Below are 21,949 nucleotides of genomic sequence, written 5' to 3' on the forward strand. Positions count from 1 at the left end.
TCCAAAAAAAGCTGGAGATAAACCTCTGGGTGTTGGCTGGATTCCCTTTTCCAGTTAAAGTGGTCCAGCATTTTATTGTGTTTCCCTGCTTCTCACATCCCCACTGTTTATTGCATTGCTCTGTAACAGGAGCAAAATAATAAACCAGGTATCTTATTTTTTTAAAATGTTTCACAGGAGGCCTGGGGAGCTTGATGCAGCAATCCGATCAGCTATCAAACAGGACTTTTCTTTGGGCCAGCACATATTGTTTTTTCATTTGCACTAGCGTAGAGGGAAAGTCGAATTCTCACACTCACATGGCTAGGTTCCCCCTACCTCCTTGCAAAAGATGGACCTTTTACCGGCAGAAAAATAAAACCGCACCGAACCCCCGGGTTCCTGACGGAGAGCAGGACTCCTCCTAGACCAGCGGGAAGGGCACTGCGCCCAGCGCCGCCCGCCGCCGGGCCGGCTCACCCGGCCTGTGCGCACGTGTGAGCGTGTGGACACGCGTGTGCGCGCGTGTCCGTGAGCGTGCAAGCGCCCCCGCGCGCCGCTGTGGGGGGCACACGCGTGTCTGCATGTGTGTCGCTGGGCGTGCGGGCGCGCCTGCGAGTGCACGCTCACCTGGGACACCTATGTATGTGTGCGCACAAGTGCGCACGTGGGTGCGCGTGCCCGCCGGCCGGCACGTGCCGGTGCCGCGCGCCCGCCTCGGGCCGCCGCCGCCCGCGGGGGACGGAGCGGCAACACCCGCCGCCCCGGCCAGGCGGGCCCCCCCCCCCGCAGGGCAGGCGGCGCCCGAGCAGCGATCCGCCGGGCCGGCCCCCGGGGCCCGCGGCGCCGGGCAGCGCGGGAGGGCGGCAGAGAGGCGGTGGCCGCGCCCCGCCCCGCCCTTGCCCCGCCCCGCCCTTGCCCCGCCCCCCTTCATTGGGCCGGCGGCCGCCCCGCCCCGCCCCCGACTGCCCGGCAGTTCCGCGCGGGCGGAGCGGGGAGCGGCACCCGCGGCGGCGGTGGCCAGGCGGCATGGGCTGGAGCTGACAGCGCCCGCCCCGCAGACGCCGAGCGCTGCCGGCGCGGAAGGGAAAAGTTGCCGTGTCCGCCCGGGGAAACTTTCTGCCGCCGAGGCGGGGAGGCGGCGGCGGCGGAGCCGAGCCCGGCCGTCCGGTCCGGTGCGGTGTGGTGCGGTCCCTGCGCGGCGGCGGCGGGGCGCGCTGCGCTGCGCTGTGCTGAGGCGGCGCGGGGGTCATGCCCACCGCCAGCCTGCTGCCGCTCTTCGGTAGCGCGGCGGGGCCGGGGGCACTGGGCGGCCCCGCGGGCGGCGGCGCGGCCGGCGGAGGCAGGAAGGCGGCGGGCCCCGGCGCGTTCCGGCTGACGGAGAAGTTCGTGCTGCTGCTGGTGTTCAGCGCCTTCATCACCCTCTGCTTCGGGGCCATCTTCTTCCTGCCCGACTCCTCCAAGCTCCTCAGCGGCGTTTTCTTCCACTCGGCCGCCCTGCAGCCGCCGCCGCCGCCGCCCGGCGGGCAGCCCCGCGCCCCGCCGCAGCCCGGAGGCGGCCCGGCGCCGGCAGCGGCGGCGGCGGCCGCGGGCGGGGCGGGCAGCCTGGAGCGGATCCGCGCGGACCACGAGCGGGCTCTGCGGGAGGCCAAGGAGACGCTGCAGAAGCTGCCCGAGGAGATCCGCAGGGACATTCGCCAGGACAAGGAGAAACTTCTGCAGGACGCCCGCGGCAGGAAGGAGGCGGGCGCCCCCGGGCTGCCCCAGCGCCTCTTCCGCCAGCCCGTCGGCGCCGTGGGGCAGGAGCCCGCCGACCCCGCCGTCCGGCAGCGGAGGGCCAAAATCAAGGAGGTGGGTACCAGCGGCCGGGCCCGCTCCCGGGGACGCGCCTCGGTAACCCCGCGTGGGGCAACAGGTCGCTGCCGGCGGGGTGGGGGGCAGCCGTGAACTCTCCTGCCGCCTCCTCCTCCTCCAGCTCCCGGCGGAGGGGGCTTTCTGGCCGGCCCTCGCCCGCCCGCCGCCAAGCAGCTCGGCTTCCCCGCCGGCGGTGGCACCCGGGCAGCCCGCCGCGCGTTCTGCGCGCCCGCGGAGCCAGCGCTGCCTGCGGACCCCGCGCTGCCGGCGCCGGCGGCGTTACCGGGCTGCCCCCGCTGCTGCACGGAAACCCGGGGAGGAGGCAGAGCCCGGCGAGGGCCGGCAGGCTGCGGGGCGCCGCCGAGGCAGCAGCGGGCCGGCCGAGGACCGTGGAGGGACGGCGGCGCCCGGGAGCCCCATCGCCCCATGGCCCCACGGCGACGCGGGCCCGCCTGCGCGCCCCGTGGGGCATCCCGGGCTCGGCCGCCGCCGGTGGGTGCGCGGCGAGCGGCTGCGCGGGGTGCGGAGCTAGCGGGGCCGGCGCTCTCCCCGCACCGCACCGCACGGCGCCGGCGGCAGAGGCGGAGCTGGCCCGGGCCGCCCGGCGCTGCCCGAGCCCCCGCGCTCCCAAGTGCGCGGCGCGGCTGCGGTGCGGCGCTCCGGGGATGTCGCGATCTGCCTCGCGATTCGGCGGTTCGCTGTGCTGTGATACCGGCTGCCTAAAGGGTTGAGGGTGTTCGGCAAAATACAGTCCGTTTCGGTTGTAGCGGTGAAGCACGTGAGCTGTGTGCGTTTGACAGATCCCCTCAACCGCCTTCCCGTCGGTTCGTGCAGCTGGGTCGGTCCGGGCACCGCTTCAAAGTCCGTCCTCAGAAATTCCCCAAACTGTCTATAGGTAAGGCTGTCGCGAGCAAAGCTTGACCGGGCTCTCCGGCAGAATTTCCCTCATAATACAGCCCAGCTTCCTGTCATTACTGGTCTGTTTATTTATCGAACTGACAGTTTCAGCCTCCTGCAGAGATTAGGGTTTATGAATTAATTAGTAGCATACGTTTCCTGTTCTGTGGTGGTGGAAAAGAGATAAGCGAGACTGTAACTACGGAGTATTTCTATGTTTGTGAAGTATTGTTAGCCTTACTTGGACTGATTTATTTTTATTGTGTGTTCGTACGGAGTGGTCTGAAAAGTGTGCCCTGACATCACATGGCGCATCAGCTAATAAGCTCTCACAAATCTCAAGATGTGTTCTGTGCTCTGGAGTCCTTGCATCAGTTTAACTGTTTTAGCAAATTGTGCAGTGGTTGTAAGCAGTAAATACCAATACAAAGGTATTTTGAAGGGAGAAACTCTCAGAAGTGTAAGGTATAGACCACTTCTCGAAGTGCACAGAGGCTATGTTGTCTTCTGGTTTAGTCACACAGCCTCCCTGAGGCGTATGGAACAATTAGAAATACCGGCAAAGTCCTTCTCCAGTTATCTGGAATTGCCGTGTAGAAGTATTTAGAAGTAACGAGGCTCCGGACATGATCTACATGATTCTGTAGTGTGGAAGGCTGCAACAAGTAAATAAGCATGAGGAAGAATATAAAACTTAATATACCGCTGCTTCTGCTGGTCCCACTCTGTGCCAGCTAGTCCAAGTTATCTTTTATTGTATATGGATAGACATGAGTATGTGTGCATATGTTTGTATATATGTATGTGTATGTGCATTCATACCCCGGTATCTTCAGTTTTTCTTCCTTCCTTTACATTCCATCGCTCTTCTTTCTTCTCCACATCTACACAGGAGCCACCAACAACACAGTAATACCCCTAAAGCAGATTTTCAGCTGTGTAAGCGTAGGAGATGACAGAGAGACTGCACTTAGTTTCCAGCTTTTTATTTTTCCTTCAAATCTCAGTATAATCCCTCAATACTACGTGTTATTTCTGGGAGTTTCCTTTCCTCCTGATTCAGTACGTGTCCTTAACATGTTGTTTACTTAATTACTTTTGTGTTTTTGCGGTACCTTGACTCGTTTGATTTGCCTTTTTTGAAGAATACCTTTTTTTTTGCTTGTTTTTTTCCTTGATTGTAAAATGTTTCCTATGCTGCATTGAACTTGCTTCACAGTTTCATGTGTTGGCCTTTATGTTGCTTTTTTCTCTGTCTTTGCAAGCTCTCGTCTACTTTTTTGTGTTGATGCTTTAAGGTCAAGCTGGAATTCTAATCTGCAGTCCTTTTAGAAAGAGTTTTAAATTGTAACTTTTTAAAGTATGAACTTCTGTGCTATGCTGTACATGCACAGACACTGGAATTGTCCCTTAAAGCTCCTCTCCTTTTGCCTGGTAGTTGCATACTCATTTGAGCCTAGGATTTGCGCCTGCATTGTATGATCTATGTCATATAACTAGAACTCAAAATCTGAAACTGCTCCTGTGGATGTTTTGGCACAAGGAAGCAGGCTACTTTAAAGGAAAAGAATGCCAAAAAATAAGGTTGTTCTTCCCTGCATTTCTGTCCTGGAAGAGCTGTGTCTCATAAACATGCTGACTTAAAGCTGAGAGGGGAGACAGCGTAGAGATGTTTTGTTCATTTACTGTTTAAAATTCTAGACTGAAATAAGTGTTTAGAAGTCTAGCCAGTACAACATGGTTTGCAATCACAAGACAATAAAATGCCATGACTTTATAGCATTTCTTAACAAAGTCTTAGTATAGAATTTTAAACTTTTTTTCTAGGACATACTCTCATGTATTTTTGGAAAAAAAAAAAAAAGTGAAACTCAAAAGGGGTGGGGATATAAAGATTCTTGAACCTTTTTTAGTATTGAAACTAACACATTATGACAAATGACTAGAAAAATAGGTTTCTAGAAACTTAATGAGCAAGTAAAAGACTTCTGGAAACATGGAGAAGTAGAGACAGTGTTGCTGTCACTGCCTTTGCCTTCCACTCCATCAAAACAATGTGGTTGCTTGCAAGGTCTGTGTGATAACCATCCCACCGTGTTACACACACAGGGCCTGCCTGTGCGCAGGTGTGCCTGTACGGGTAGGGGATGTGGGCCAGAGACACTAACGGGTGCTGCGATATTCCTCTGTTTCTCTTCTGATGATGAGTTACAGGCAAACTCCAAAGATAGAGGGTCTGGCAGTGCTGCTGGCAGTGGGGTTTGCCCAGTACTTCCTGTTGTAAAACCGCTGTCAGTTGCTTGTGATTGCTGAATTTTTTACTGGCTGACCTAGTTGCCTGCTCTGAGCATCTTCCTCATGTCAGATGCTTCAGGAAGGCTTGAGCAAAGAGGCACAGCTGCTTTTGAGCATGCCAATCCACTTGTATTTTATCAGAACTGGAGTTCTTCGGGAAGTTCCACTGATGCTGTGGTGTGTCTGTGAGTTGGGGCAGAGTCTGGGTACTTGGTACACTGGTCTCTGCTTTGGTGTCCTAATAGGAGCCCCAGACTGTGAATGAGGAGTTTGTGGTTTATATGCCTGCTTTTCCACTCACTGATTTGAGAGATGGGCCCTCTTTTGAGCAAGTACCTCCTGTGACATCTGTTCCCCATCTGTAAAATAGGGGGAGTGGAAGGCAATGATGACTCCATTCCACTCAAATAAGCTGAAAATCTTCTGGTCTCTGGTCTTGTCCCTTTTGGTTGTGGCTGGACATCATTATTTCTGATGTCCAGGGAAGACTTGCAAGTGCATAGGCAGTTTGGAAAAAAGTGGCAGCTTGAAATGAACAAAAGAAGAGATGGTAATAATGATAGAGGAGAATGGTAATAGTAGGGACAGGTTATGGAGGCAGGAGATGCACTGTTTCAGTTAGGGAAATCTGACTTTAATCTCTTCCAAGTCTCATTCTTCTCACTTAACAACAACAACAAAAAAATTGAATTATTTAGGTGTTAAGAAAATAGCAAAAACTGAACTCCTTTTATTTCAGAGGAAAGGAATAGAAAACGATGAATGAGGTAGCTCAGATACTAGAAGCAATATAATCACATTAGTGCGGTGTTGTGCCCAGGCTAATTAATCCTGCTGAACAGCAAGTATTGGTGTTGGTGGAGCACCATACTAATGCAGCTTCTTGTACAAGGTAGCCAGCTTGGAAACTGTACACATCATTGTTTGAAGCTGTTTGGGCATGTTTTCAGGATAAAAGCCTCCTTGGTAAACGAGTCGATGTCTGAAGAGCATGGTCATGCAGTGCTCCAAATACTTGCAGAGCTCTGAACTGTTGCAGTCATGTAGTACAAGTCTTGGAGAGGAGAATTTTATTTGTGATTCTACAGTCACTCCTGGGCACTAGTCCTTCGAACTCAACAGGGCAATGGTCAAAAGTTAGCAAAACGAATGTCACAGCATGAAGATTAATTCATGTTGTCTTTCTATAAAGAGCTGAGTTGAGGTTGCATTGGTAGTGTGAATTCTGGAGCTTCTGAACTCCTCAGCATTCATTTTGTTTGTTTAATTGTTTTCTGTGGTGGCTTTCATGCAGTTCAGTTTAAGAAGTCTTAGTAATGTTGCAGGGAAGTTCAGAAATATCTGAAGGAAAAAAAGCTTCTAAGCATGGAAATAAAGTACTAATAATCAGAGATCTAATATGCACTTGACATAGCAGTACTTGGGCATAATCAGAACTCTCCGTTAACAAGCAGGAGTGACGGGGAAATTATAGGAGGTGGGTTGCTGCTGAAGAAGGGTGGTTGGCCCCTTGTGCCTTCCTGCATGCTTTCACTGCTTGCTTTGCCACTGTCTGGTATGCTGGTGCTGCTGCCTGGGAGGGTCCAGTGCCAGGTTGGGGGTACATTTATTTCCTTTTGGTGATTTTTATGAGATGAACTGAGCTCGCTACTACTTGTTGCTGTCGGAAGAGGAGGGGGAGTCTCTTCTTAACGCTTTTGACTGCCTTCTCCCACTGTCTACTTTGTGTTAATTCCACTGTAGTCCTCCATAAGCTGCTTCAGCTCACTAAACCAGCAGAAGACTGCCAGAGCAAAACAAGTTAGGTAGTTTTGGTGAGTTGAAGGCCTTAATAGGAGGGTGGACTTGGTGATAGTTTTGGCTGTGGTGAGGGAACAGTACCACGTGGATGAAAAAGGTACAAAACCTCTTTGAGTAGCTTTGTTTTAGGAGCTGGCATCTGATCTTCTGGCCTAGCTCCTCCATTAAAACTGAAACTCTACAATGTGACATTTGCAGAGCAAAACTTCAATCTGCTGTAATAACCTTCTGTAGCAGGCTGAAGTGCTGTGCTTCAGGAGACTGTTACCTCCCAACCCCCTTTCACAGAACAGAAAAGGGGAAAAGAGACACGGTGGCAGGAATTACTGAAGCCCCAGCTCCTGTAGACTGAAATTCAGAGTGCATTTACTGGGAGGTTGTGGGGTCCTTCATGGGAGGGGGAGGGAAGGAGTTAAAATGTAGCTTTGAAAGTGAGTGGTTTGGGTTTCAAACAGAAAAAGCTGTGTTCCCTGGTGGTGCATTTCTTCAGGAATAAGATACGGTGAAAGGAAAGGAGTTGACATGTAATGAGTAAGCAGTGTGATGAATCCTGGCAACATGCTGATGATGCAATGCATTTTGAAAGAAGTTTTCTTAAAGTACTTTGTGACCTTAATGCTGACATTGTTGCTCTCATTGAGTTTGTTGAAGGAGTTTAAAATTAATCTTGGCTGGTTTTCCCCCAAAGCTTTATTTATCTGCCTATAATCTTAAGTATTTTTGTACCTACTAGTTCTTTTTGAGTGTTTTGCAGTACCTTCCTTCCTGATAAATATTGTTTATTGTATTTCTTTTAGCTCTTTTCTTTTTGTAATGGTTTTATAAAAGACACTAAGGAGGTGAATTAAGTGCCTAAATACAGGGAATCAGATATGGTGGGTAGGTAGGTACCTTATACCCCTAAGTTAAGGGCACCCTCATGGGGCTCACAGATGTTTTCCCTGGGTTTGTTGGGGAACTTGTGCTGTTAGGAAGTGGCACTTGTAGGTGGCAGGGGTTATCTTAAGGCATCTAAAATGTCACAAAAGAGTAAATTAAATTGCTTGCTTTAGGGATAATGGCAGTGCAAGACACATAGAAGTGTCATATGAGTTACTGAGAGTATGATTCAGTGACTTAAGGAATCTCTCGCTTGCCAACCAGACAGAAAGCTCCCTTCACTTTTATTGGGTTCATGGCCTGGTGAGGTAGGGAGCCAAAATGGCTTAGTGGAGGTGTGATGACCATGGGAGCAGTGGACCCCCCTTTAGCTAGTGTGTTTGAAAGGAGACTGAAGTGGAGGAGGATGGGACTGAGGCATCTTTTTGTCCACAAGACATGAAACAGGATATGCTTATTTCTGTATTTGCCAAATTAACATTCTTTCTGCTAGAAACCCTTAAGGACTTTTTAGGGGAGGACATTGTTTTAGGTGAGTTGCTTTACTTGCCTTTTTGTTGTCTTTTGAGAACCTGACAGCCTCTTCTCAGTCAAATGACCCAAAGTTTCTGTCATAGAGGCAAACACCTGTCTGATTTGAACATTGCTCCATCTCATGACCAATGTCTCGGTGTGTGGCTGAGTGCATATTTGACTGGAATAGGGTGTGTTCCCATTGCTAGTTCATGTTTTTTTCAGCCTTTTTTCAACCTGTTTTCTGTGAGCTAAGAATATTTAGTTTTCTTACATTAGGACTTGGTCTACATTCTCAACAGGTAGATTTACCAAAACTAACTGAATGTCCTATGTAAGTAGATCCTCAGAATTGTGGGGGAAATGAAAAGGTTTTAAATAGGCAGTGGAAAACATCTGGATATCAAAAAAAACAAGCACATGAGTAATTCTTTAACTGAAAACCCACGTGCACATTTTATGTAAAGGCAAAACGTAAATTCCAGATGCACAGGACTCTTTGTGAAAGCTAAATAAGGTGATGTAAAGACATGAGGTAAAGCTTAAAATGGAATGTCTCCTAAGTTTTGGCAAAAGTTATATTCTCATGGTGATGATTTTGTATTTGATGTTAGTGTAGCAGCCTATGGCAGCCATGTAATATAAAGAAATAAAGTATATCATGTTGGTGAATACAGTTGCTTAAGGCTGTAGTTCTGTGCTGTGGACAAACTGAAGCAGAAAATTTCCACCTGTTCATTAAAATCTGCCACTAAGGCCAAAAAATGTCTTATTCAGGGGGAAAATAAGAGTGGTGACAGCCAGGCTTTGATAGCTCCTTTGAATGTTAATGACAAGGAAATCATGGGGACAGGAGACAGCGCTTCATGTGGAAGTTAGTTAATGTCATGACGGAAGCACTTGTATGGCTGTTGGATGGACAGACCTTCTCTTAGAGCTATCTGAAACATGCTGCTGTAGGAATTACCGAGTGTTAACTTTGGTTCGGTTATTCTTTTTTTCTAGCCTGGGGAGCCAGTGTAGGTGCAAATTTCTGCAGTTTTCATCTTAAATATAAAATCTTAACAAGTAGTTCCTTTATTTACAAGTACAAAATGTTTCTTCCTAACTTATTTGGCAGTGTAAGTTATACTTCAGGAAAGTGGCTTTGATTCAGTGTTTGCTGCTGTCTAACAGTGCAGCACTTCTCTGGCAATAAACTGCCGGCTGAGATGGTACAGAGATGATGAAACACTCTGGTTTTGTGCTTTTTTGGTAACTAACTCCACTATTCAGATGTGGCATGTTTTAGATGTTCAGTTTTGAAAGACTGGTCTATTTCTAAGTTATTTCTAGAACTGTCATTTTACAAATGAAGAAAATAATTGTTTAGGTGGACCTATGAATTAAGCAATGTGGGCAATGTACCAGATACTCAATATACTAGTTCCTTCTTTTGTGTGAAAATTGTCTTTATCCACAAAACATTTTTTGTTCCTCTTCTTGTTTGGTGTTTTGGGGTTTTTGTTAAACATGTGACATACTTCTAAGAAGCATCGCTGTTCTGTTTTCCATGACTTTTTATAGTCAGGTCTTCAAGTCTGTCATGAAAACATAATTGGTAAGTAATAAAGTGCATGCTTGCCCAAACCAGATTAAATGAAACCTTTTACAGAATTGCAGTTAAGCCACTGTCATATCGCAGTGCTCGGCAGCCTTGCCTGCAGAATCCAGAAGACTTTACTACTGTGAGACAGCAGTTTGGTTTTCCAGTGTTGAGAGGGGTCTAGTGACTTGCACAGTGTGACAGGTTTAAGAGCAGAGCTTGATTGCCTGGATCCTGTTCAGTGGTTCACCGCTAAACCAGGAGCTGTTACGGTGTGCTGGGGGTGAAGGCTGTCTTTGCTCATACCCATGCTGCAGATCTCTAGCCTGGGCATGTCAGCTCACTAGGATCAGTTTAAACCTGGGGTTTGGAGCCTGGTTCACGGCTACACATGGGCAGTTGTGGTTTGCCTCTAAACTGCTATTAATCGCACTGTTTATTACAGGGGGAGGCTAAACCTGAGACTCCCTGGTTCTATGTTCAGGTCACTAGTTGTAAGCTTTTTAAGCAATACTTGGAATCAAATGTTCTAGTCCAGTGCTGTTTTGAAGGCAGGCAGGCAGGGTAGTAAAATTCTGCCTTTCCTGCAGAAATCTTTTCTTGAAATCTTCAGTTTGAACTCTGTTGTAACCAAGAAATAATTGTACAAAATAATATGACAACTTGCTATAACTCTGCAGTAAGCTGATTGGATTTTATAGCTGGTGTTTATGAAGATACAGGTATTGCTCATTCCAGTGCCTCTAATTTTAAAAGCTTTTCAAACAGATTGGATGAGCACATAACCTGCTGTTACATTCTTACAACTGTTAAAAGTTAAACATTCACAGCCCTTGTGGGAACACTGAGATATGCAGTCTCTTATGCAAAGGTAACTACAAGTGTAAAATGTACTTTCATTTGTCCTCCCACTCCCTCTTGGAAACTATATGTACCTTGGCTTTTAAATTGTCTTAGGAATAAAGCAAGGGAATGGAAGTCTGGCTTCTAAGAAACTTGCCCCCTCCTGCCCCCCCCTTTTTTTTTTAAATGCAAATCTCTAATAAGGTAAGGAAATACATAAAGATCGGAAGAGATGGTAGGCAATATTGAGCAAAGGACCAAAATGATTCTGTGCAACGAATGAGCTTATGACTATGGAACATCTGGCTATTACAAGACTTCCTGTGCACATCTTAAAAATTATTTCAGAAGAATCAACTTTTTTCTTTGATGCTGGGCAGAAGCAGAAGTTGCAATTTTAATGTAAAAGCATGCAGCTTTGAAATTCTCCTGTGAAGATACATATTGCTGGCATTTAAAGACTGATACTTTTGTCCAGAATTTTACATCATCTGACTTGTATAGGGGTGATCTTACTGCTTGGCAACATAATCCCTCTTTTTAATTATTTATTCAAAGTCGATATGTGCTTTTAAAACATTACAATAAAATGGCATTAGATCGGTGTGGCTTGCTGCTTTAATTAGTATTCAGACCAATGTAAGGTTATTTTTTTTAAAGTATCTGCCTATTTTTCTTTTGCTTGGTCCACTGCATAATAAACATCTCTTCGCCTTTCGAAATTTCTTTTGTTCAGGGACTGCTTTCTTTCCAAGGAAATAAGAAGTAGCTGATGTAAAAGAATAACAAGCTAGAAAACATTTTGCTTTCAAAGTGTAGGGCTTAAGGAGACAGTAATTTTACTGTTCACTGATAAACACAGGCAAATGCAGATCCAGTCTTTAACTCCACTGTCAGTTTTCTCACTGCCTTTGAGCACTGACATCTGTTGGTGCACTGAAGAGTGATACAAATGATAAAGCTTTGCCCATACTGCTGTCTGTGGGGAAATCTGTTGCTTGTTACTGTGGTTATAGTTCTCCACCCATCTGTGATTTTGAGAATTGCACTTTAAATTTTATGTTGGACCTAGATAATAATACTGGATTCTTTAAACTAAAGCTTAAAGAAGAGAAGTAGATTTTAATCATTTGCAGCAATGGATTTACACACACACATGCAGACACCCGCTCAATCATGCAACAGTAAACCTAGTTACCATTTGGAGAGAGAAGAGTTATACATATTACGTATTTTAAAAGTCATAATAGTTCAAAGCCACATGCTGCTTTCTTTGTTTTGGTGATATTGTCTGAAGAATCACCATGGGAAAAACTATGCTATGTAAAGACAAACTGCAAGTTGACTGGTATTTTTATGTCTTATTCTGTAAAGCTCTAGAGTAAACATGGCACTGAACCTGAACCGACTCTTCATGTAAATGTGTGTGATCTTGTCAAGGGCTGAAGTGACATCATGGATCAGGAAGGGCATTTTAAAAGGTGACCTTTCCAAAGAAAAGCCCATAAGTCTCTTCATGCAGTTTCTTTAAAAAAATCACTGTATTCATATATTGAGATAGAGATGTATTTGTATCTCTCTATATATATATGTTTTACTTAAGAGCCAAATATATTGTGCAGTTGTTAAATAATAGATTCTGTTTGTAACTGAAGATGTAGTTTGTTGGGGCAAGCTCTGATCTGAATATACACCTTGAAAAAGTGAAAGGCATAGTTGTTTGGGTTTGGTGTATTTTTATACAAATAAACATTGAAATCGAAAAGGTAATTATATATATGCTGCAAGCAAAATCCAGAACATTAGGATGAGCAAAGAAATCGGTGTACTTCAATAATCAGTTTAGTTCAAGTTTATTTTTTTCATTATGTAAATCTAAGCCTTGCAGAAAGTAGATGCTCTGTGAGAAAGTTTTCAAACTTCATTGAATGGTTTTCATATGCAGCCTGATCAGCTGAAAGTATTACAGAGACATGGCTGTCCTGCATTTATGCACACTGTAGTCCTCCCAACCTTCTGCTTACCACAGGATTTTGTTGTTGGGGGAGAGAGATTCAGACTCACCAGTGGACCTCTGGAGGCCTGATCTCTTGCTTAGAGCAGGGCTGACTTCAAAATTAAATCCAGTTGCTCAGTCTTGTGCACTCAAGTGTGGAAAATCTCTGTGGAGGGAGATTCCGTAACCCCTCTGGACAAGCATATGCCAGTGTCTGAAGACCCTTATTGTAGGTTTTTGTTTGTTTGTTTAATTATTATTTTATCCAGTTAAAATATCTCTTGCTCCAACTGGTGAACACTGCCTTTTCTCCTTTCATTGTGCACCACTGGGAAGCGCTCGGCTATCTTTTCTCTGTAGGCACCCACTAAGTTATTAAGTTATCTTCTCTAGTCTGAACAAACCCATCACCATCTATCTCTTCTTGTATGTCATGTGTTTTCCGCCTTTTTTTTTTTTCTTTTAAATCTCCAGTTGGTACAAGGGAGCTGAAAACCAGGAGCAGCCTCCCATCTGCAGCATCAGGAATGTTGCATAGAAAGTGTTAATTGCTTCCCATCACTAGCAACCACTCTTGCTAATGTGGTGCAGCCCACTATACAATTATCCTTCATCACTGCAAGGATGCCTTGCTTACTTGTGTTCTACAGGTTGTTCATCAGGACCCCCCAGGACATCTGTTGCAAAGCTGTTTTCTAGCCTCTAAGTTCCCATCATGTACTGTGGAAGGGGATTATCCCACATTAGGTATAAAATTTTTGCATTTGTTTTTATTTGGCTCCACAAGGCTTGTCAGTTCACTCCTCCAGCCTGTTGAGGTCCTTCAGATGGGAGCCTTACTCTCCAGCTTCATGATTGCTGGAGTTCGGTATTATCCGTGAAGCTGGGTGAGTGTGTTCTGCTCTGTTGTTCAGATTAAGCCCAGAGAAATGTCACTCATAGCTAGACGCTAGTTAGACTTTGACCTGTTAACTGCAGTCTTGAGCTTGTCAGTCCAGCCACATTTTTCATCAACCTCGTTGACCAGCTGTCTAGTCTATCATGCCTTTTTGGCTGCTGTAGTGCAAAGGCAGACTGCACCAAAAAAATGCGCTGAAGTCAGGGTAAAGGATGTCTGCAGCTCTGTCTTCATCCACAGAGCCAGTGGCTTCATCACAAGTAACTGGGTTGGCTGAGCACATTTTGCCTTTGGGAAATTATGCTTGCTGTTCACAAAGGTATTTCTGTCCTTCATGTTCCTGGAAATAGAATCAAGGAGGATTTTCTCCATTTTCTTCCCAGGGTTTGGAATAAGGCTGATGGGCCTGTAGTTCCCCTGTCTTCTGGACAAGCATATTCCACTGTTTTCTTGCTTTCTTCCTCAGTTACCAGGGTCCTCCTTTGCTTACTATGGCCTTTCAGAGGTGATCTAGAGAGCCCCTGCAATGACGTCAGCCAACTCCCTCAGCACTGTCAGAGGCATCTCATCTTGTCCCGTGGACTTGTGTGTGTCCATTTTGCTTAGAGTGCTCTGTTCCTAGCTTGGTTTTCATTTGCCTGCCACCTTTCCCCAGGCTCCTGCCACTTAAGCCCCGTGAGCGTGCCTTGCTGGTAAAGACCAAAGCAAAAAAGGCACCGAGCGGTTGAGGCTTTTCATGTCCTTTGTGACTACTTTTCTGAACCTGTGGAGCAGTGGGTCCCTGTTTTGTTTGGTCCTTCTTTTGTTGCTGATGTACCCATAGAGTTCTCTCCTGTCCCGTGGCAGCTTCCAGCTGAGCTTTGGCCTTCTCTCCCCTGGGCAGCCCCCCTGTACTGCTGCGGGACAGCCCCTGCCCACTCCTGCTCTGTGTGCTCCCCTGGTTTCTTCAGGTTTGCGGCCACTCTGCGCTCCTGCCATGGGACACTGAAGACCAGTGAGGTCTCCTGGGCACCTTAGCCCAACAGGGAACTCTCCTGTTGGATCTTACAGATCAGGTCCCTGAACAAATGGAGCTTGTTGCCCTGAAGTCCAGGGTCTTTGCTACTTGTCTCCCTCAGTTCCTTCAGGATCCTAAACTTTCCCGTCTAGCATTTAAATAGGTTTGGGGTTTTAGACATTTCTCATTCATGCATTAATTGAAGTGAGCTGTTATTATGGGAGGGGGGTGGGTAGAGGTAGATGGCATGTGGCCTTTCCTGCTAATATGCATCTGTGCTGCCTCTCTCAGTCTCATTAGGGAATGAAACAGGCAAATGCATGTTAGCTCAGCGGGTATTTTGAAATTTTTAAAAATGAGAAAATGTTTACTGGACAAACAGATATAGTTAATACAGGGAGTTTCCATCAGAAATTTTGAAATACAAGCTATTGATGGAAAACAAAACTCTTAATTGCAGCTTTTGCCACTTTTGTGGGTGTATATGGGTTACATACTTCTGATCTAAGTATCAGTTGTCTGATGTTTATACATTGCAAGTGTGAAGCTAAGGATGTGAAAGCTAATATAGTGTCAATTCACAAAGCTATAAGTTCAGAGTTTGCATTGTAACTGAAACGGACACCATTGATATAAATTTAAAGCACAGTTCTGCTTGATTTCTTACTTAAGGGTCTAATTGCTAGCTTGCAAACTTGTTTTATTAAATTTCCATTTGTGTGACTTGTTATGTGGTTTATGGCAGGCACTGTAAATATTTTTACAGTAGGGTTGTACTGTTGCACTGCACTACCAATTCATGAGAGTCCAACTCTTCAGCATTTGATTTTCTGTTGCTTTTGATATCACAGAGAGTTTTCTGGCTTTACAGAAGCTTGGTTTTGAAAATGAAGTATTCCTTTACACTGCCTCATGTTCAGTGTCCAAACTCGCTACTCACTTTAAAAAAGCATAGGTTTCTGTAGTGATTATATTATCAGCATTATAGTGATACATAAGCATCCCTTCAATTTGGCATGCCTATTCTGATTTTGTGATGTGCGAAGCAAAGCTCTTTCTAGCTATAGCAAGGGATATATAACCTTGCTTTTGCCCCAGTTTTATGATCCTTTGTTATGGGAACAGTGATCACCCATAGTTTTTATTTGGCCCTTAATGCAAAAGTGTGGAAAGGTAGCTGTAAAACCTGCATGAGTACTTTCGGTAGGAACTGAGTAAGCCTAAGGAAAGGGCCTCCAGGTTTTGGAAAGGAGTTAAGCTTGTTTTGACTTTCAATTAGACTTTTTTTTTTTTCCTTGAATTTTCTTCTGTGTACGGAGGATTCATTTCATCAAGAAAGTAAGTTATTTTGAATCCTGTTTAGCAATCCAAAGCATGAGCAGTGGCTGTGCCTCCACTTTCACATTTTTGATCTGTGACTTCAAGTAAAAATTCAATATTTCATTTAACAATGTAAAGCAGATCCTGTAGTCTAAGCTATTGAAGTCATACCACTTGGGTCTCCTGCATGTGAAAAGAAACTTTAGATGAAAGGCCTTCTGGTTTGTATGTGCTGGGCATTGAAAAAAACTTTTTTTTGGTAGCTGTAGTCTTGATGATAAGAACCTAGAAGGACACAACTATTACAAATTTATCTTAAACGTATAATAGTGCACTACAGGATGTTACACATGTTCATTTCAGAGTGACTTTATAACAGCTTCCTGGTGTGCTAATTACCCATTGCTGTGTTCTGTGAGGACGGGTACTTTGTGGCATTTTCTGTTCCCTTTTGTTTGAACACAGTATTTTTGTGATGCCTGTTTTATTCATTATTTGTCATGAAGAGTCTTTTCCACTTCAAGATTCATTTGAGAAATTGTGGGTTTTGTTTCATGAGCAAGGAACAAGACCAGTGGCTGGTGCCAAAGAGAAGTCTTAAAATCAGCTTTGAAAGTCCTCTGCGTTCATATGAACACTGCAGTGCAAATAAATGGGGAGGTGGTCTACTACCACCATGTCAAACACACCTAGTTAACGTCTGTTTGACCAGCTCTGCCTTACGTCCACATGGAGAAACATTTCCCTAAGAACTTTGTGGCTGCTTTTGCTGCAGCTTCACCAATAGTGATTCTCTTGTACTTGGTAACTTCATGTTGCCTTTAGTCCTGTGCCTGTGTTACGTGGGCAACTTCTGCAGGCTGTAAAACAAGCTGTGAATGTGCTGTAATTGGAAAGAAAATAACTTATTCATAATTTCTCTTGGATATTCCTGCTGTGCTTTAATATCCAGTCTCAAATATGCTGTTTATAGAAAACATCCTGGGTGGCATTGTACCTGCTGTAATCAAAATAACTAGGAATTTGTTTCATGTTATCTTTTTTACCACCACCAGCCCCCCACAAAAAAACCCAAACACTTCAATTTCAACTCCTGTGTTTTCCTTAGAAGGACTTGACTAAATATCAGGATGTCTAGATGTTACATAGAAGGAAGAGAGAAACTTTGTGGGTTTTCTGATGGGATAAGGAACATTGAAAGATTGGGAAGGAAAACTTTCTTTTGTTTGAAACCTAGTAACTGAATGTGCCATATTTTACCTCAAAAAAACACAGAGGGGGGTTTGGAGTGGAGAAAGCTTTGTGTATGTATATATATAAATACATACTTCTGTTAATGAAAAAAAAAAGACTAAAGAAAAAGCTCATACCTTAATATGTGGAATTATTGCCAAAGAAGCAGAGCAAAGATACAATTATTACCATTTTTTAAAATATCGTAAAGATAGGATTGCAGCATACTATCTGTATTTATTTGCTCTTACTGCAATTAGCATGAATGTTTGACAGAGCCCTGGAACAGGCTGCCCAGAGAAGCTGTGGAGTCTCCTTCTCTGGAGATGTTCAAAACACACTGGGACGTGATCCTGTGCAACCTGCTGCAGGTTAACCTGCTTTAGCAGGGGGTTGGGCTAGACGATCTCCAGAGGTGCCTTCCAACCCTGACCATTCTGTGTGATCCTGTGATTCACAGCCGTTCCACCTTGTGTATAAGACTGAAACCTGGGAAAGGCCTTCATCTTGGCTGGCAAGTAGGGAGGAAGTGTTTTGCAGGTCGAATGATAAAAGGTAGTTCTTGAAACGTACAGTATAGCTGTATATGAGGGTGTACTAATAACTATTGTATAAAGTCTGATGTTTTATTATTCATTTACCTTTTGGCCTTTGGACTGCTGGGAATAAATAACATTTTAGATCAGGGGTCCTCAAACTACGGCCCCCGGGCTGGATACGGCCCCCCAGGGTCCTCAATCCGGCCCCCGGTATTTACAGACCCCCCGCCGGGGGTTGGGGGGAAACCAAGCAGCCGCAGATGACTGCCTGCCACTGCATCCGTGCGCCGGCCCCCTGGTTAAAAAGCTTGAGGACCCCTGTTTTAGATCTTCAGAAGTGTTATTACTAATTAAATACAGACCTCTTTGGGTAAGGACAGCATTTGCTTGCAAGTCATATGTTTAAAAATAAATTTTATTCAGTATTTTATAGCTTACTGAAAATCCTTATCAGCAGTTCTCAATCAGCTTTTCATATAAGGAATTTGATAACAATTCATTTGCATGGTTAATCCATGTAGTTAATCCCTCTCACTTTGGGATGTCACTCAGTTTCATTCATGCTCTCCAGCTTTTGTGATACGGTTAGTGATACTGAAGTAGTTATGACCTCAGTAATACCTCTGAGTGAATTTAGAAATATTTTGTTTTTTTCTGGTAGAATTTTCATTTCTTTTAGCATCTGTCCCTAAACCTACTTGATTCTGTTTCTACAGACAAATACTGAAAATATGTATGGTGTAGAAAAAATATTTTTTATGTCTTCATAACCTTTCAAGATCTATACAGTCAGCCACTTTCTTGAAATCAGCACAAACCCATGTTCCTTTCATTCTCCCTTGAGCTTTGGTAGTATGCTTAAAAATCTAACTAGTCATGGCTCTGCCACATCGGAACTGGAAGCAAATTCACCGAAACCCCTGTTCTTTTGGCATACACCTTGCCACTGAAAAATCCTTTTCCCTGAGGGCAGAGTGCATGTGCTGGTGTTGACCGTAGAAGAGATGTATGTGCTCTTGGTGCCAAGCCTTTTGGATTGCAGGGGCCAAATAGTTCTGGAAATGAATGCAGATTGTGGAATATTCATACTTATCCTTGAAGCTTTGGTCATACAATGAACGTATATTCCTTTATTTGCTTTATAATGTGGATGACAGCCAAGCTACCTGAAACTATAGTTCACTTTGATCTGTAAAAACCACAACTTGCATGAGCAAACTGATGACAGTGGTTTGCTTCCAAGAAGAAAAGTAGTGTACACATACGGGATCACCAGCGATCCCTCCAGCTGGGGCGAGAGATTAAACTCTTGCGCACTATCTCCCTTTTTAGGCTACCACAACACGGTCACTTCTTCAGTATTGAGAATGGGAACAGATAAGCATTGGGGCATTGCAGTGGATGAGAGCTTCCTTTCTTTATGGCCGTATCTGTCAGTTTCAAACAAGGCAAATGCTACTCCACAGGGACTGCTGTTGTCAAGAAAGAAAGCAGTAAGCAATTTCTCATAAAGTCACTGAAAAAACCAGCAGACTGCAAACATTAAACAGGGCATGTGTTTTGCAAGACTGTAATTTTTGAATTTGAGTTTATTTAATACTGTCAGAAAACTTCAAATGCAGATGTATTTCTGAAGTGCTGCCTCTCTTGCAGACCCTTCTTTTCCCTTTCTGCTTGACATCCCCTTGGGTTTAGTCTGCAGTCTGATTACAGCGCTAGCTTGCACCAGCAGGCTTTATTGACTTTTAGAAGCAGGTATGTACGTTTGATGCTGACTTTAAAGCTTTCTCAGAAAATGTAAAATACTTGCTCAGTATTTACACTTGATAGTTTCTTGCTGCGGCTTCTGGTTATTACCTATTAACAAGCAGCAGTAGCATCATATATAAGGTAGGCATGGATTCAGCTAGAGAAACTGAAAGTCTGAGCTACTGCATATTTTAATTATGCTGATGTGTTTGTGGGACCAGCAACAGGCCTAGTCTCTGCCTTTCTGTTGCTGGCCAGAGTCTGTGATACGAGACTTGCTCCAGTACCACCACACACCAGAGCAAGCCTTCTGTACTGTACTGCACGGCCCAAAGGCTTTCCTGCCATGTCTCACTGCTCTTGGATGGGATGTGAGAAGCTCGAGGCTTCAGCACTTCAGCTGTGGGCTCTGACTGGTGTGACACTTCTGGAGGGGTCTGCTTTGATTTAGCTGGAGCAATGGTTAGTGACCTACTTCAGAGTCAGTAGCAGATGAACACGCTGCCTAGTAGCTTTTGTCAAAGCTACTATGTTAGTACATGTAAAAGGACTAGACTCAAAGCTGATATCCTCTCAAAGAAATGACAGGCTTAAAAGAATATAGGCTATTAATGGGAACTAGTAGAATACCAGGAAATGAGCCTCTTCTCTCCAGCACAGGGTGAGGCAGTGATAGAGCTGAATTGTTTGTTTTTATGATTGACAGATGGGACAATAAGATTTCCCCTTCAATATCCACATCAGCACTTTGTTGCCTTCCTTATCTAGTGCAGGTAAATTTTTAACTCTCAGTTAACCATCCCAGCTAAAAATTTGTAAATAGGCTTAACCTGTTGTACGGCGGGTTGGCCCTGGCTGGATGTCAGGTGCCCACCAAAGCTGCTCTATCACTTCCCTCCTTAGCTGGGCAGGGGAGAGAAAACAGAATGAAAGGCTTCTGGGTCGAGATAGGACGGGGAGAGATCATTCACCAGTTACCATCATAGGCAAAACAGACTTGAGTTGGTGAAATTAATTTAATTTATTACTAATCAAATCACAGTAGGATAGTAAGAAATAAAACCAAAGCTTAAAAACTCCTTCCCCTCATCCCTCCCTTTTTCTTCCCAGGCTTAACTTCAGAGTTCTCCACCTCCTCTCCTCCAGCAGCACAGGGGGATGGGCAGTGAGGGCTGTGGTCAGTTCATCACACCTTCTTCCTGCTGCTCCTTCCTCCTCAGGGGGAGGGCTCCTCACACTCTTCCTCTGCCCCAGTGTGGGTCCCTTCCATGGGGCACAGTCCTTCAGGCACAGGCTGCTCCAGTGTGGGTCCCCTGTGGGGTCACAAGTCCTGCCAGCAAACTTGCTCCAGCCTGGGCTCCTCTCTCCATGGGGCCACAGGTCCTGCCAGGAGCCTGCTCCAGTGTGGGCTTCCCACGGGGTCACAGCCTCCTTGGGGCATCCACCTGCTCTGGCGTGGGGTCCTCCACAGGCTGCAGGTGGGTACCTGCTCCAGCGTTACCCCCCGTGGGCTGAGGGGCACAGCCTGCCTCACCATGGGCTTCACCAGGGGCTGCAGGGGCATCTCTGCTCTGGTGCCTGGGGCACCTCCTGCCTCCTTCTGCACTGACCTGGGTGTCTGTGGAGTTGTTGATCTCGCGTATTCTCACTCCTCTCTCCAGCTGCAATTGCTGTTGCACAGGTTTTCCCACCTCCCTTTTTAAATACATTATCCCAGAGGCGCTGCCACTGTTGCTGATGGGCTCAGCCTTGGCCAGTGGTGGGTCCATCCCGGAGCCAGCTGGCATTGGCTCCATGGGACACAGAGGAAACTTCTAGCAGCTTCTCATGGAAGCCACCCCTGTACCCCACCCCCAACTACCAAAACCTTGCCACACAAACCAAATACACCAGGCCTGTTTGTAACTACATGTACATCTTTTTTTGGGAGTAGCCATTACTGTTAAGAGCTGTTACTATGGCAGCAAGATCAGCAGTAGCGCACTAGCATGGGACACAGTGTTGAGTTGCCAAGTATGAAGTTCCATTGATGTAGGTACAAAGCGTATCTTCCCTTCCTTAAGGTACACTGCTTGCTCATAACTTAATGAAAAATTTTCACCTTTAGTAACAGGCTTAACTTTTACGTAACAGATCTCAGAGAACTCTTTATTATTATTTTTAAATGATGCTTTAGACCAGCAGCTTTTTATTGAAGTGACAAGCTAATTCTGTCAAGTCTGAATCTCCTGGCCACACGGCATCCTGTGTTTTGACTGCTATTTTTAAAGGTTATTTGCTTGTTAGAACAAATTCCACTTCTCTGTTAGGGTCTGGCCCTTAATTATATAGAGCAGTCAAATTTTTATTTTGACATACATTTCTTTGTACTAGCCCTTCAGCTCTTAGGTGAGATAAATACTGGTTTCCCATTTCATGAAACACTTACCAGATAAGTGTACAAAAAAAGTGTAAGTGAAAGTCAGTGGATTCTTGAATTAGGTGTCCTACTGTCTGTTCATAGTGGACTGTAGGTTACTTGAGTTCTAAATTAATACCATAGCTTTCAATGAAAAATACTTCCTTTTACTTC

At 45.4% G+C, this 21,949-nt stretch overlaps 1 protein-coding gene across 2 annotated transcripts in view; it reads left to right on the forward strand.

Moving 5' to 3' along the window:
- Nucleotides 1-920: 920 nt before the first annotated feature.
- Nucleotides 921-21,949, forward strand: part of MAN1A1 (mannosidase alpha class 1A member 1) — a 152,016-nt gene continuing 130,987 nt past the window's right edge. Inside the window, exon 1 of one of the 2 annotated variants that reach the window (XM_080389075.1) lies at nucleotides 921-1,830. In XM_080389075.1, coding sequence (XP_080245201.1) covers nucleotides 1,231-1,830 — 600 coding nt within the window. In that variant the 5' untranslated portion in view covers nucleotides 921-1,230. Of the gene's footprint in view, nucleotides 1,831-2,468; nucleotides 2,729-21,949 lie in introns of those variants that run through there. The other variant, XM_080389076.1, reaches the window with a different exon arrangement.

This window comes from Falco punctatus (genome assembly GCF_963210335.1).
Source record: "Falco punctatus genome assembly, chromosome: 5".
In the NCBI taxonomy this organism is placed as follows: domain Eukaryota; kingdom Metazoa; phylum Chordata; class Aves; order Falconiformes; family Falconidae; genus Falco; species Falco punctatus.